General features: G+C 53.3%; 1 protein-coding gene across 2 annotated transcripts; it reads left to right on the top strand.

The window, feature by feature from the left end:
* The first annotated feature begins 2,151 nt into the window (after positions 1-2,151).
* On the top strand, positions 2,152-15,367 carry RNH1 (ribonuclease/angiogenin inhibitor 1). 2 transcript variants are annotated; one of them, XM_080405558.1, is made up of 10 exons: positions 2,152-2,286; positions 5,695-5,800; positions 7,507-7,677; positions 9,443-9,613; positions 10,274-10,444; positions 11,177-11,347; positions 11,843-12,013; positions 12,951-13,121; positions 14,385-14,555; positions 14,993-15,367. In XM_080405558.1, exons 2-10 carry the CDS (start codon positions 5,715-5,717, stop codon positions 15,078-15,080), a joined length of 1,371 nt encoding a protein of 456 aa, XP_080261684.1. In that variant the 5' UTR covers positions 2,152-2,286; positions 5,695-5,714; the 3' UTR covers positions 15,081-15,367. The 2 variants fall into 2 exon arrangements, with proteins under 2 accessions (XP_080261684.1, XP_080261683.1); XM_080405557.1 differs by lacking the exon at positions 2,152-2,286 and adding an exon at positions 4,098-4,181.
* The last annotated feature ends 458 nt before the right edge of the window (positions 15,368-15,825 follow it).

The following is a 15,825-nucleotide window of genomic DNA, read 5'->3' as shown; positions in this document are numbered from 1 at the left end:
TGAAAATTTTATTGCCTTTAATTGCAGTTAAGAATATGCACAGAGGCGTCATGAGAGCAGAGAAGACAGAACGGGAAACTGCTAGAGAGGGAAAAAGGAATGCTTTCAGCTTATGCTAAATGAGCTTAATCTAAGTATCCTTTTGTAAGTTTGTTCTGGGGTTATGTGGGTAAATATAGTTTTAAAATGAAGTCACCTTAAATGCAGAGACACATCTTAACTTCCCCAGACCCCAGGACACAAGACCTGGGGTGGTGTGTCGGTGGCAGCCATGCCACAAGCGCAGGGTGAGGCGGGTGGCACCGAGCTCTCCCTCCCCGGTACAAAGGCCAGAGGAGAGGGAAGCCCTCAGAAAAAAGGGAGATGAATTTGACTGACCTCAGAAAGGAGATGAGGAAATGCTGATAAAGAAGAAGGGAACACAGGGCGCATGTCACCGTCAGACTCCTCGGGAAGCCCGAGCTGAGTCAGTGCGGACGCCCAAATGGACGTGCCTTCCACGCCAAGAGCCTGCCACGGCTGCCGTGGAAAGACACACGCCTGCGTTTCTCACCACTGTTTGCTGGTGGCTTCCCCAGCCCATTTGGCACAGTTTCTTCTGGACCTGTGTGTACCTTGGTGAGTGGGACAGCCTGGTCCTGCTTGCTGGGGAAAGGGCGATAGCTTTTCCCCAAGATGCCTATTGCTGTCCCCCACAGTGAGGGCAGCCAAAGGGACAACAGGGAGAAGCTGGTAACATCTTGGCGTGGCTACCGGCTTGTAAATCTGGCTTTTCGCCAGCACAGCCCAGCCTGCAGCGGGTGCTTTGCCCAGGGCAGGAGCTCTAGAGAAGATCTGCGTGACGTAAACCGCTCTGCAACCTCTAACAAACACTGCTAGACTTTGTCCTTTGGAGACTCCTGACGCCGGGAGGGGAGCAGCCAGGTGCTGGCAGGGGCTGGGTAGGGAATGACGCTTTGCCTGTGGGGCTGAATGATGGGCACCCGATTCCAAATTGCCTGGCAGACCAGGGATGGAGCAACCACCTGCCCCCGTCCACTTACTTCCTAACACTAGTGGTCTTCCCGAGAGCATCAGGCTAAGCAAGAAGGGCCGAGACCCCCTTCCCTGGCTGCAGCACCCTTGCCCACCCCCCTGGCAAGCCCTGAAGCCAGAAGCTCGTGCCACCCGAAGCTCGGGCTGGGGCTCAGCAGGTTTCAGATCAGAGCCAGGGGCACAAGGACTGTCCCAGCAACCCCTTTAAGTGGACGATCCTGCCTTTCCTTGGGAGGGAATGGGGAAGAGGTGTGCCCCTGGCACTTGGCTCTCTTCTGGGCAGTAGGAAAGGTGGGGGTTAGCTCTCTGAGCTCTTCTGGTGGTCGGTTCCCATCTCCTCCAGAAGAAGCATAATAAAAGGCAACTGGAGTGGGGGGTGGGGGAGAACCTCTAGTGTTCCCCTGGAGGTGCAACATGGGCTGTGCTTCCCTGCTTGCTCCTCTGCCGGCATCCACAGCCACAGGAGGGAAAACCCAAGCTGACCTTCTGCCTCTGGTTCATTTGCAGTCTATTGAAATATTAATTAACCTTCATGCTGTTGAGGATGAGGGGGAGAAAACGGGTTACTTCAGCCCACGATTAGCGTGTGGTGGCAGGGTAATCCTCGGGGAGGGGAAGAGCCAGCAGGAGTTTGGGAGGAGGGGGCGTAGGTCTGGGGTCCTGCTTGCTGCCGAGAGGCAGTTTTGGGGAGGCACGACCAGGGTTGCCCCTGGAGGACCCTTGCAGGCTGCACGTGCCCTAGCCCCTGCTGGGGGGGTTAACCCCCAGGGGAGGTGACAGGGAGGCAATAATGTGCTCAGCATCCCACCCAGTCCAGGCGGGACAGGGCTTGCCCGAGGAATGGAGAAACTATGCAAACTCCAGCATCTCTATCTACGCTTTAATAGTGGGTTGGCCTCATTTTTGGATGGATGCTTCAATGGCAACTACTCCCTTGCTCTGGGCTAAACCCCGGCGAGTGGCTACACGATTGGGGTAAGACGTTAAAGCCATCTCTATCATCATCAGAGTTTGTGGGACTTTTGCATCATCGCCATCGTGTATGGAGTGAGGCTCCACAAGCCCCTGAAGAGCTGAGCTGGGAGGAAAAAAGGCATCACCACCCGAAACGGCTTTCCTGCCTCTAGCAGGCACCAGCTTTCCTCCCTCTAGCAGGCACCGTGCGTACAACAGCAGAAGTTGCGTAGTAACAGCAGCAGGAAGGCGTCAGCTCTGCCCTCCTCGCTCCTGCAGAGCGCCCAGAAGAGCGAGGTACGTATCAGCAGGAAAATCGGGCTCTCAAACTCCCTAAACTTTCCCTTCTGTGTACCGGGGAGGAGCATGGAGTGATTTTAAAGCCATGAATTGCAGAGGCTGCTTTGTAGGGAACAGCTGGTTGTGCTTAATCAAACTGTTGTGCGAGCCAGTGGGACGGGGTGTTTGTAGGAAGAAGAAACTGGGATTTTGGAGGGGAGGAAGGGAGGCAGCTCAGTACATTGCCTAGGAAGCGCTTGGCACTAGAAAACCTTCCTTTGCTCTGTCTTGTGAAAGTCTGAAAGAGCTTTTACCGGGGCTAAAAGTGCCGGCAAACAATAGGGAGACGGGGAGTAGCTGGCAGCTGGAGGAGGAAGGGACCGAGCGATGACGAACGCCTTTGGCATTGGCACCCCGGCTCGGGCGGGGGTGGGTGTGCGGGGATGCTGCTGGGCGCTGGGCTGGTGGGTCCCGCGGCGCTGGGAGAGCCCGGGGAGGGTGATGGGCACCACGGCAGCCAAACTCCAGCGTGCCCATCCTCCATTGCTCGCGTGGCTTCGTCTCAAACAGCTCAGAGGAGAGGCCTTTGTGCGGGCGAGGTGCAGCTCGGCTGCTCGTCAACGTGTTGCGCTAATGAGGGAGACGGAATGGAAGAGATGTGTCACGGATGGGACTGGTGAAAGGGACGGGGAGGGGGGGCATCCCAGGCCCTCCGAGCCGGCCCCTGTACGCAGGCACGCTGGAAGTCAGGGAGAGCGCTGAGGAATGGATATTTTTGTTGTTCCCAGTTCCAGCCTCCCTGGGGAAGTGCAACAGGGGGTCCTGTCTGCCCCGGCCAAGCCCCCCCGCGGTGCCTCTCCCCTGGGTGACCTGCATGCATCCCCATCGCACCCCGGGTCCCCGCCAGCCCCGGGACACCGTCCCGTTACGGGCTGATCCTCCCACCCCCTGCGCATCCCTCGCTGCAGGGGGTTCCCCATTCCCCTCTTCATCCCCGTGTATCCCCCTGCTCCTGTTCTGGGGGAGATGGGGGGGAAGGGGAAAACAGAGGAGGGGGGGGACGGGAAAGGGAGGAAAAGAAGGGGAGAGGATGAAAAAGAGGGAAGAAATAGGGAAAGAGGAAGGAAAGGGGGGAAAGGCAAGCAAAAGAGTGGAAAAGCAACAAAAGAGGGGTTAAAGGGGGAAAGAAAGGAGAAGGGGGAGAGAAAAGGGAGGTGGAGAGAGCACATGAAAACTAGGGAAGGAAGGGAGACGGAAGAGAAGACAAGAAAGAGGGAAGGGGAGGAGGGAGAAAACGGAGAAGGGGAAAAGAAGGGAGGAAAAAGAGAAGTGGGGAAGCACAGAAAAAAGAAAAGGGGAAGAGGAGAAGGGGGAAAGAGAGGAAAAAGAAGTGAGGGAAACACAGGGGAAAAGAGGGAAGAAAGAGGATATGAAGGAAACAGATGAAGAAGAGGGGAAGGGGAAAGAAGGGAAGAAAGAAGGAAAAGCAGGGAAAAGGGGGAAAGAAGGCTGGAAAGGGGAGGGAAGAGCGAAGCAGGGAGAAGTCACGGAAAGGGAAGGGTGAGGTAAGGAGGAAAGAGGGGAAGGGGCGGGCAGAGTGGCTGAGAGGGCAGGGAAAGGGGAGAGAAAGGGGGAAAGAGGGAAGAAAGGGAAAAAAGGAGGAGGAAGAGGGGACAGATGGGCTCCGCGGGGCCGGGGAAGGGCCGGGGCCGGGGCGGAGCGAGGCCAGGGCCGGGAGCCAGGGCAGGCCGGGGCGGAGCGGAGCGGGGCCGGGGCGGAGCGGGGCCGGGGCCGGGGCCGGGATCCGGGGGCGGGCCGGGGCCGGGGCGGAGCGGGGCCGGGGCCGGGGCGGGCCGGGCCTGGGCGGGCGGGTCCCGGCGGCGATCCGGAAATGGCGGCCGAGCGGCAGCCGGGTGAGTGGTGCGGGCAGCGGCGGCGGGTGCGCTGGGAGGCGGCGTGGGCTCGGCTCCCCTCGGGGACGCCGGGGACTCCCGGGGCGGCGGGCGGGCGGGCGGGCGGTGGGGCCGGGCCTGGCTCAGCCCAGCGGGGCTCCGCATGCGGCTGCTGGGGGGGGGCGAGCGCGTACGGGAGCGCCCGGTGCCCGGCTGCCCGCCCTGCCGCCTGGCTCTGTGTGTGTATTTATATATTTAAACATACGTATGTACCGGGCACTCCTCTCCGCCTGCGGCGCTTCTGTGCCCTGCGTGGGCCCGTTGGCTGTGGCTGGGGGTCTGGTTGTCTGTGGGGCTTAGGAGGGGGTCGCATTAGCCGGGGGGTCCTGTCGGCCATGGGTGAGGGGCCGACTGTGGGGGCCCGGTTGTCTGTGGGGGGCCCGCTGGCCGTGGCTGGCGGCCCCGTTGTCTGTGGGGGGTCCCGTCGGCTGTGGGGCCGTGGGGGTCCCGTTGGCCGTGGTGGGGGGCCTGGTTGGCCGTGGGGGTCCCGTTGGCCATGGGTGAGGGGCCGTGCGTGCTGTGACGCCCACTCGCCTCCCTGCAAAGCCCGGGCTGGGGTAGCTTGTGCGTTGTGGGGAAGGCAGAGATGAGCTGCAGTCCCTAACGCCTGGTGCTTTGGGTTTTTTTACTGTTCACATTCCTATGTGATAGCTCAGGAGATTTTTATTATTTTTTGTACAAACATTCTGCAGTCTGAGTCATGTTAGCAAAGCCGAGACACCAAGACCGCGCTTTGTCACCTTCTGGAGCGCTGCCTTTGCCACCATCCCCTCTGAGCCCAGAGCTCAGCCCTGGCATATTCTTGTGCGTGTTTGCCTGGAGTGGCTCTGCGAGGTGCTGTGTTTATATTGGTTCAGAAGTGCAGCTGGGCTGCAGAGCAAAAAAACAAAATTCCTGCTTACCAGCTTCTCTGTACTTGGATTTGCCTGACCTTGGAAGCTTGGACATCAAATCGTGGAGGAATGCTTCTGCCATCCACCTAGGTTCCACCTCTCATGTACAGATACGTGGCCAGGAGGAACTTTAATCTGAGCTCTCATTTGCCTCATTCTCTCAAAAATACCCTGATGTTAAATGTAGCTCGAGGTCTCACAACCAGTGTCACAGCCTTAGTGGTGTGGCACACCCGTGTGACTCAGTAGTGCAGCAGTGAGACAGTGGCACCTGTGCCTCTGAAAAGCTCGTTCTGCTTAAGGTCCCTTGGAGAGGGAAGGGGAGCATCTTACTCTTGTACAAGCTGCCTTCAGATAAGAAAATGTTGCCATACCTCTCCAGGATCCGTGTGCTTTTTGCCTGTCGGATGAGGGCTTTGTGGGGTCTCAGACAAAACCACTCTGATGCTGCTGGCTCATACTGGTGCTGGAAAATCTGTCCTCTGCGTGGTGTAGCTCACAACTGAGAGCTTGGGGTGGGGGGTGATTGTTGCTTCTCAGTCCATGAAAGTGTGTTTTATTTTTTTAAATTTTATTTTCAGACCTTGTCTCGACTGTCAAAATGGAGCTTGACATGCAGTGTGAGGAGATAAGCCCATCTAGATGGGCTGAACTTCTGTCCACAATGAAGTCCTGCAAAAGCATCAGGTAGTAACTAGTTGCGTAGCATCTCTTCTAAGTAAGAACTGTTGCGCTTCTCTCCTGTGTTTTTCAGCTGCAGAGCTGTTAACCTGTGACTTAGAAATTGCACAGTAGCAGGAATGATTCTACATATTTTTATCCAGAAAGTTAATGTAAAGGGGGAGGGGGGGTGGTAGTGTTAAAAAAAGAAAAACCCACCCTAAGCTTTTTCAGCTACAGATATGCACCCTTTGGTATGAGGTAATGTACTTCTTCTATGGCATGCCGTAGAGCTCAGCTAGGTAATGTGGTTGTCTAAGCGTCTGACCACTGTTTTGGTAACTCCTGTCTTTCTCCCTTGAGAGGGAAGACATCTCACCGTGCTCGTTAGGTTGCGCACTCTCTGGGCAGCGGGTCAGACGCTGTCAAGTAACTGTTACTTAATAGTCATGCACAAGCCACGTGCCATCAGCTTTTATTGTTCATTTGGCCTTCACCTGCCTTGTGTGTTGAGCAAACCAGTGTGAAGGAACCATCTCCTGGAGTGTAAGCTGTAGGGCAGGGTTCAGAAGAGTTGCCCCCGCGCTCTTCCTGCTCTCCTGATTGACTGGGAATTCATACCCCACGGGCTGGCATCGTTGTGCTTTAGCTGGAGGGGATGGGCTGCACCAAGCCGGCAATGACTTGGAGGACATCAGGCAGGTTGAAGATGACTTGCTTTTCTTTTGCAGAGGAGCTATGCGCAGGCAAGCTTCATGGGCTTGACCTTGACTTCCCAAGGTTTGCCTTGGGTGCCAGAAGGCAGTGGGATGGTTCCCTCCTGGGCAGAGGCTGGGCTGCTTAACTCACAGTGGATGAGAGCAGCTGCAGCAGGGATTGTTGAACGTGATCCCGTGGGGAGCCAAGTCTCCTTGCCAGAGGCAGGGAATGAGAAGCCTACTAGAGCCTCAGTTTTCACAGTTGTCTAAGGACAAGTGACCAGGCAACTACTTTTGGCAGTCCTGGCTGTGCCTTTGGCTGTAGGGTTTTTCCGTGACACCTTCCTTTTGTCCCATGTCGTTTCTGCTTCCCTTAACGCCTCCCTGCCTGTCTTGGGCTCCTAATCTTTTCCTTGGTTCTCCTTCCAGTTCAGCTCACACGCACAGCAGCCCCTCCCCCCCCCAATCAATTTAGCAGTAACTAGAAAAATGCTGATGTCCAGTGGGAGAAGCCCCTGCCACGCTGCAAACTTGCAGTTTGTGTGCTGAGGGTTACGCTGGAGAGAGACGGTGCAGACCAGTGTGACTCACCTACGTGAGACCAAATACTGATGGGTGTCGCTGGGGCTGGTCTCAGGGCAGAACCAGTCTGGCAGCCTGTAAGCTGGCCTCCGGTTAGACGTGGCTTCACACGCCAGGTGGTTTGTTGCTATCCGTGTTTAAATGAAGGTGCGTAATCCAGCTGAAGCCTTGCCAAGGGAGGATGACTCGAGTCGTGTGCCGTCTTCTAGCACAGCACAGAGGAGATCTGTGGCTTGGGGAGCTGCCACCCAGCCCCCCCTGTACTGCAGCCCTGCAGAGGGGACGTGTCTTTGTTGGGCCACGCATCATCCAACAGGCCCCGCACGTACTTAACAGAGGTGTCCCAGGGACTGCAGCAGAGTGAATTGCCTGCTTTGATTTCACAGGCAATTCTCCAGCCAGGGAGAACGGAGCAACCCTGAGAACTAAAGCGCTGCTTCTCTTCTTTTTCAGGCTGGATGACTGCAATCTCTCCAGCAGTCACTGTGAGGATCTCTCCTCCATCATTAGTATGAATCCAGTCCTCGCGGAGCTGAAGCTGAGCAACAATGAGATGGGAGATGCAGGCATCGAGTACCTGTGTAAAGGGTTGCTGACGCCAAGCTGTAGCCTACAGAACTTATGGTAAAGCCCCGTTCATTGTCTCGCTCTAACACGCCTGCAGTTTGCTGCAGGTGAAGGCATGAGGCAAACCAGTATGTAATGGCAGTTAAGAGCCATGCTGAGGCACCTCAGTGCTTACCTGGGTCAGGTGGTTGGAAAAACCCAGAAGTTTTTATCGAAGCAGTATATTTATTGGAAGATTCCAGATCGTCAATCTGTCTTCCTTTGTCTTTCAGCACTGAGGGAATGACAGGTAGAGGGGTTTTCCAGCCAAGTGAAGGCTTTCTGGAGACTTTCTTTAGAAGAGGTAGCAGATCTTCCCCTGGCCTAGGCTGCTGGATTATCTGTTTAGGCTGGTTTAAACAAAAGGATGTCCACAGAGGGCCCCACTTTGCCATTAGCACAATACCCGATGTTTTCACAAATGCATTTTTCAGAGGGCTTTTCTGCCAGTTGTACGAACAGTCTTTAGCATCTGGTCCGGTTTGCTTGCTCCTTTCTCTAGGAGCCAAGCAAAATGCTGTTCTCATGAGCCGTGGCATTTCAAGAGCTGGCAGTCTTCTGTGCTCTACCAGCCTGGCTCTGCCTCAAGCCTTGTCTTCTCAGTAGGTCAGGGCCAGCTTGGTTCAAGGCAGCATGTTCCACGGAGGTGCCAGCAGCATGCTATAGCCTTAGTGGGCTTCCCTCAGCAATCGTGGTGCAGGAGCTTTAGTGAAAGCCAGTGGCTGCTGCCCCTGCTCCTCAGTGACCCTCAAAGAGATGCTACCTTCTCTCTCCAGCATCTCTTCCGCAGGGTACTGGAGTTCTCCAGCTCCTGAGGTGGGTCTAGGGTCTTCATGACACTACCTTATAAAATCATTTGCCTTTTAGATTAGATATGCTTGCTTCAAAGTCCCTTGTAGATTAGATATGCTTGCTTCAAAGTCCCTGTGTCCTCTGCAATGAGGACTCGCTGACAGAGGGGAAGTTGACTGTGAAGCTAATCGAACTGCACCTCTCTGGTGGGCTGTACTGGAAGCCTAACACAAGTGATTTTTTCAGAGAGTTTGTCCTAACCTTCAGACTTCTCCAGATGCTCAAGTCACAGCCTGGATTAGGCTGTTTCAGTTCTTTAGAAACATAATTGTCCATTTTGGGGGTTCTGGTAAGGCACGCTAGGGAATAAAAGAGCAACCAAACCCAAATCAATCTTAGTACCGCTATGCACAACACCTCTACGTTGCCAGAAAGTCTTGACGGAGAACTCTAAACACCCTGTAGCAATACCACCTGGTTCCTACACTACTTCTCCCAGCCTGAGTTCTGAAAGAGCAGCTTCATAGATCCTTCTTGCAGTATACTGTTAAACTTCGAAGTGATATTCAGAGATTTAAGCCAAGTTGGATGAGATTTTTAGTTTCGGCTACTCTGGATCACATTTCCAGAACAGGCAAGAAATCATAAGGTGCCATTAATTTATCTCTGGGATAAGCCTCATGATGATTAAAACATTAAACAGTGGTGGTGCTGCTTAATGTAGGCTGGATCCTTCTGCTAGAGGCGCTATATGTGTGATTATACTGAAGGAAGCATGGGAGTATTATTCATGCTGCAGGTATAATACTAGCTGATAAAATATTTGGGCACACCTGTGAAACAGCAGTAGTAACTCAGACGTACCGCTTTCTAGAGGGTTACACACCGTCGGTGCCCACGGTGTCCTTTCCAAGCTCCATCCTCAGCAGATGCACCCCTCTGAGAAGAGCTTCCCTGCGTTTCCCTCACACCGGTTGCCTCTCTCCTTCAGGCTGCAAAACTGCAATCTGACGGGTGCCAGCTGTGAGACCCTCCGGGCTGTCCTCAGCACACAGCCTTCCCTGACGGAGCTGCGCATTGGTGACAACAGACTGGGAACCGCTGGAGTCAAGGTGCTTTGTCAAGGGATGATGAGCCCCAGCTGTAAGCTGCAGAAGCTGCAGTAAGTAGTCACTGAGCTTTCTTGGTCATCAGGCAGGTCATGCTTGTCCTTCCCTTGAGACAAGCTGGAGTTTTGTTGCCAGATGGGGATTTCTTCCTGTTCTGTGTGGAATCGCGTCATGCTTATTTGTGCTGGTAGATCTCATGGGTTTGGAAGAGCTGGGTGTCTATTCCCATAGGTTTTATTTGGCCCTCCTGGCAGTGGTGGCTGTTCACGCAGGACCTCTCAGACACCCGGGGGAAGTCTGATTCTGCTGCACTTGGTCCTTTCTTTATGGCTGAGCAGGACCCAGGTCTGTTCACAGCCCCAGCTCCCCTTGGGAGGGCTTGGTGGTGAGCCTGCCTGACGTGTTGCAATGCAAAACTCAAGTCGCGTGTTCCAAGGCAGCCTGTGCATTGGTTTAACAGAGGACTGGTGTAAAACTGGTTTGCTAGGGTCCCCTGGAGTCTAGTTTAAGAATTAACACTTCCTGAAACGAACCGGGAAATGCCGTTTAAAAACTCTTACGGTTATCTCTGTTTTCATGTGTTGCCTGCCCTCAGCTCATGTCGCCACGTTTTCTGCCCTGGCTAACGCACACTTTGCCTGGCTGACATCTCGCGGGTAGCAGGATGTGACGAGGACGGTTGTTTTTCCCCTGGATTTCTTTTCTTCTTGCAGGTTGGACTATTGCGAACTCACAGCTGATATTGTGGAAGCTCTCAATGCTGCTCTGCAAAGCAAGCCCACCCTGAAGGAGCTCAGCCTGAGTAACAACACGCTGGGAGATACAGCTACAAAGCAGCTGTGCCGGGGGCTGGTGGAGTCAAGCTGCAACCTAGAGTTATTACAGTAAGAAGGAGCTGGTCACCTCTAACTGCAACTAGTCCTGCTGCTAGTCATACCATCTATAAGATAAGAAAAACTATTGTCAGGGAAACTTAACATTTGGCCAGAATTCTTGCTGGTTCAGATTTCTGTAACTGGAAATGGCAAGCAAACGCCTGGGAGCTTTCAGTTTTTGAGTTTTTTTGAATATTTTTATTTTTTCTTTTAGCATGTGATTCTGAGCTCATTCTTATGCCTGTTGGTACAGTGTGAGCATGACGGACCCCGGGTTAAACCTGCAATTACAAGGGGTGACTGCTCGCCAGCATCTCGGAGGAGAGCAGCAGTCTCCCTCAGTGGCTCCAGTTCTTACCCCTGGATTACCAACCAGCTGACTGTTTTTATTCAGGTCCCTTTTTTGCTTCACAACAGAGATGCTGGATTTGGCCTTGTGTCTGGGGTAAAGCCTCCGAAGGGATTTAGGGGAGAAGCATGATTCATTTTATCTTGCCTCTGTGCTTCAGCAGGGGTTGGCTGCCGGGGAGTCACTGTGTGGTACAGCTAGAAGTTCCTTTTACAAAGGACAGTCGCTATAAAGGGGGAGTTTGGCAAAAATGATCCTTACATTAACGGATGTGAATGGGTGCGTCAGAGGGAACCAGCTGTTAGACCCTTCTCAGTTTGAACTGGGGGCGTTGGGGGGTATCTAACACAGTGGGTCTGGAGCAGCAACTCCAGCGGTTCTTTTTTCTGCAGCCTGGAGAACTGCGGCATCACCAGTGATAGCTGTCAGGAGATTAGCGCTGTTCTCAGCAGCATGTCATCACTGAGAGAGATCTCTGTGGGGGATAACAAGATTGGGGACTCTGGTCTGGCTCTCCTCTGCCAAGGACTGATGCATCCGAACTGCAAAATCGAGAAGCTATGGTAAGGGTAGGCAGAGATTACTTAAATCCCTCTTGCAGCCTCTCAACTATCTACAGTGCGCCGCTGGTTTGCTCCTAAGCGGAAACTTTCTCAGTTACACCCCCTAGTGAAACGAGAATAATCTACTGCAAATTAGTTAGTTCTCAAAACCGGGCGGAGGATGCCGTGGAGAAGCAGGACCGCACTGAAATCACTTGGATAAAATTCTGGGGAGGTGGTGAATGGAAATTTGTGATGGCGTTGTCTTGGCTTCCTGTTGAGTTATCTGTCTACTAGCATTGCATGTTCCTATTTCTTTTTTGTGTTACAAACAGAGGTTTTGGTGCAATGGGTGGAAAGTAAGGTGAAAGCTCTGTGGTATGGTGCATGAATGGGTTTTGTAAAAGATAGAAGAAAATGAGGTGATGTAATCAGAAATACAGAATACTAAAATAACACTGTATTCTAATCTAAGTCATTCTTGGGGGGGAAATAATATTTTGTTCTTCCCTGCAGGTTATGGGACTGTGATCTCACAAGTGCTGGATGTAAATATCTCTCCAAACTCATTAGTACAAAAGAGACCCTCGCAGAGTTGAGTCTGATAGACAATAACCTGAGAGACTCAGGCATGGAAATGCTGTGTCAGGCGCTGAAGGATCCCGAGTGTAAACTCCAGGAGCTATGGTGAGCTGCTGTCAAGTTTCACATCCCCACTGCCGCCTTTGGAGACCTCACTGAAGGAAGGATGTAGGGGAAGTAATGCCCACCAGATAGATCCTCAGTTGCAATGGTTCCGTGAACAACTCATGTCAGTTGTTACCTAAAGAAAGGATTTAGACTTGCAGAGCTAAAGGGATTTGTATTTCTAAACTCATAGAGGCTTTGAAGGTCTGCCCTGTCGTCATCCTGTTATAAGCAATAGGATGCTTGCAGAGCTTCTGTGTAATATATTTTATTGTGCAACAAATGGCAGCTAAGAGACTTTTGAAGTTTGAAAGGCCTCGTGTAATAGCAAAATGAGTGCTGTGATCAGTTATCTCGGGTTCTCCGCTGGATCCAAGTGCCCTCACTAATGAGCCAAAAGAAGGCTCTAATGACACAAACCATTCTCAGCATCCTCTCTGCTGACAGCGTTACCATTTAGGCTGGGCTGGGCTGGTACCAGCTGTGGCCGGGAAAGGAGAATTGTTCTTCCACACAGAACCTGAACAAGCATAACCTGAACCTTACTACATGGCAAGTTCAGCTCCTGCCCTTAGCTGGGTTCATCCCCTGCCCTGGTGGCCTGGGAGTTGGTAAGGTGCCTCAGGAGCGCACAGCGGAGCTCAGAGGGACTGTGAAAACAGCACGCTTCATCTCTGATCATTCCTGTGCTTTGTGAGCATGTGCCTTTCCTAGGTGCATGCTCCGAGTAGAGGCATCCCAAACGTGAGGAGTGGGAGATGTGCTGCTTAGAAGGATCGAGCAGACAGGGAGCATTGAGAGGAGTACGGTGATTGTGGGAAGGCTTTGGTTCCTCCGTTCCCACTGTCCAGGCTCCTGTGAAGCAAATGTGAAGAAGTGAATGGTGCCTGATACTCTAGATCCCTCAACTAGATCTCATGTCACTTTTGCTTTGCAGGCTTAGGGAGTGCGGGCTCACGACTGCTTGCTGCAAGGCCGTCAGCTCTGCTCTCAGCACAAACAAGCACCTGAAAGTACTGCACATGAGCGAGAACAAGTTGGGAGATGCAGGCGTTGAACTCTTGTGTCAGGGGCTGCTGCACCCCAACTGCAGCATCCATACCCTATGGTAAGGTGCACCCTCAGAAGTTGATTTCTGTCTTGCTGTGTTACCCTTCGAGAGAGGAAGATAGCAATAGATGGTAGCACAGTATTTTTTTGCTCATGTGAAGCAATTCACACCACAAACTGATGTTTAACTAGTCCACTAGCAAGTAAACGAAAGCCAAAAGTGCTTCCATGCATCTTGTCACTCATGGTCTCTTGCAAGTACAGGCCGTCACCCATGTGACGGTGCATTCGTAGCCATCCTCAGGTGCTCTCCCAGGTGCAGAACTGAGAGTTCACTGTGCAGCGTACCTGCAGGATCTAAAGCCAAGCTATAGGGAGACTGGAGAGATCTTGCTTTGTTCTGCAAGCCACGCACTGTAGAGCTTCCTCTGCCCTTCTCTGAACTCACCCGTATGGCCTCTCCTGGGTGGGACACCGAGGTGGAGGAACTCCTGGTCCAGGCTTAGCACGTTAATCCTCGTGCCTGCCAGTCGCAGTGCAAAGCCTGCCTAAATTCGCCAGTTGCCTCCTGTATAGTCTCTGGTGTCGTGGTTTAACCCCAGCTGGCCACTCATATGGGCTGGTCCGGCCTCACCAGCAGGAGCAGGAGGCCAGCTGAAGCATCATCTCCAGCTCTGTGGTAGGACTCTCCTTCCCCATCTGCCTCTTCCCTTCCCCAGTGGGCACTGAGCTCTGGACTGGTGTGGCTGTGGCCTGCGTGGTGCTCAGGGCACCATGCTTGTCCCCTCCGTGCCACTTGACAGAAGCCAGAGCTGTGCTCCGGTGGCGGAGACTCACAGTGAGTGAGTTAGGCAGACGAGTCACGGAAGACACCAGCAAGACTTGAAGTCTCTGCCCAGAAAGATACGTTTGCTGACCAGTTAAAGCTGCTTGGCTCTCAGCTGAGAGGCCTCAGTTTGCCCTTTTTTAGAGAGATGGTTGCAAATCTCAAGTAGTAGACTTTAGTGGTGATTTATGATCCGTTTAAACCCAAGAGAAGATTGTGTGATGTTGAAGTTGGGGATATCTTCTTAGGGTTCCTTTTCCTGCTGTAGCTACACACCATTAAGCTTTAGGGAGGACTTTTAGGTGTTCAGCAGTCGCCACGAGGACGGCTGTCTCCGTGGGAAGACCACAGCCCAGCCCCTGCTGATGTCTTGGAGACGCCAGCCTAACAGGGGTCTCTGGGCTGTGCTAGGGATGTCAGCGCCCGCTGCCCGAGGGTGGGCTGGTCTCTGGAGCCATCACTCACTGCACTGGCCTCTCCCTCCTCTCCCTGCAGGCTGGGCAACTGTGATATCACGTCAGCCTGCTGTGAAACCCTGACCACCATCATGACTAGCAAGCCGTGCCTTACTGAGCTGGAGCTGAGCCAAAACCCTCTGGGCGACGAAGGCATCAGGAAGCTCAGCAAAGCCTTGCTGAATCCCAGCTGCAATCTGCAGCACTTAGTGTGAGAGAAGTTTTTGGTCCTGCTTGCATTCCACCTGGCGGGTGGTGAGCTCCAGCGAGCTGGGGGGCTGCGGGGTGGGGGGCTGTGAGCACCAGCTCTCTGGGAATTGCATCTGAAGGCAACGGGTGACCCAGGGTGGGCCAAATGCCATCTGCATATTGCAAAACACTCCTTGTCCCTTCCAAGTGATGTGACCACAGTGCCTTGATCTGCTTTGGTCCATAAGGCCCAAGATAAAGGAGGAGGTGGTGCTGGGCGGGGGGGTAGTAATGGGTCCTGTGTCATGAGGCATGTTTCTGGCTGCCTGGCCAGACTCTTGAACCTAGACAGGGTCCTTCCTGTTAGACCACCTTCCCATACCGGCCGTTTGTGCATCTTTCTCTTTCCTGAACGGGCGGATGCTCACTAAACCAGCTTGCCTTTTTGTTTGGGTGTAGTTTGTATGACATTTACTGGAGTTCTGAAGTGGATGATGAACTCAGAGCCGTGGAGGAGTCCAAGCCTGAAGTGAAGATCATTTCATGAGTGGTGACTGCCTGCGGAGCAACATCAAAGCAACGTCCTCTTCTTAATCTGAACTTTTTCGTATATAAAGCTGATTAACTTAATAGATAATTCGCTTGTACCAAAAATGTCTGTGGAATCCCTGAGTGGGTGTCTGGGGAGCTGATCGACCTCCTGTGCATCTCTCGCTGTATTGATTCCGAGGCTGGTGAAAGCACTGTACGCTCTCACAGCAGCTTTTCTATCCTTGAAATAAAGTTACTGGGCAGCTTCTAGAAGTGGGTCTCTACCCTTTAGGAGCTCTGGAATCACGCAACCCTTCCTGATGGCCTTGGCTCGCTGAGCCCCACAGCAGCCCTCGCAGCACTGTGCTTTGCATCGGTACCTGGAGGGGTGTTGATAAGACACCAGTGTTCTGGCTGCGGCCGAGCAGTGCCCGCGCGGCGTCGGGGCTGTCTCTCCAGCACTCCCCAGCCTACCGGTGAGGCGGGGGTAAGGGGGTGGGCAAGATCTTGGCAGGGGCTGCAGCCAGGACAGCTGACCCAAAGTGACCGAAGGGATATTCTGTACCGTATGATGTCTGCTCAGCAAGAAAAGCTAAGAGAGAAAGGAGGAGGAAAGGGCGGGCGTTTGTCCTTTAACAATATTTTGTCTTCCGGAGCGACTGCTACATGCGCTGAAGCCCTGCTTCCTGGGAAGTGGCCGGACATCGCCTGCTGATGGGAAGTAGAGAATAACACCTTTTTTTTTTCTTTTTTTTTTTTTT

This window comes from Falco punctatus, assembly GCF_963210335.1.
Source record: "Falco punctatus genome assembly, chromosome: 10".
Lineage (NCBI taxonomy): Eukaryota > Metazoa > Chordata > Aves > Falconiformes > Falconidae > Falco > Falco punctatus.
The sequence above is the reverse complement of the archived record's forward strand: the minus strand, read 5'-3'. Positions and strand labels throughout refer to the sequence as shown.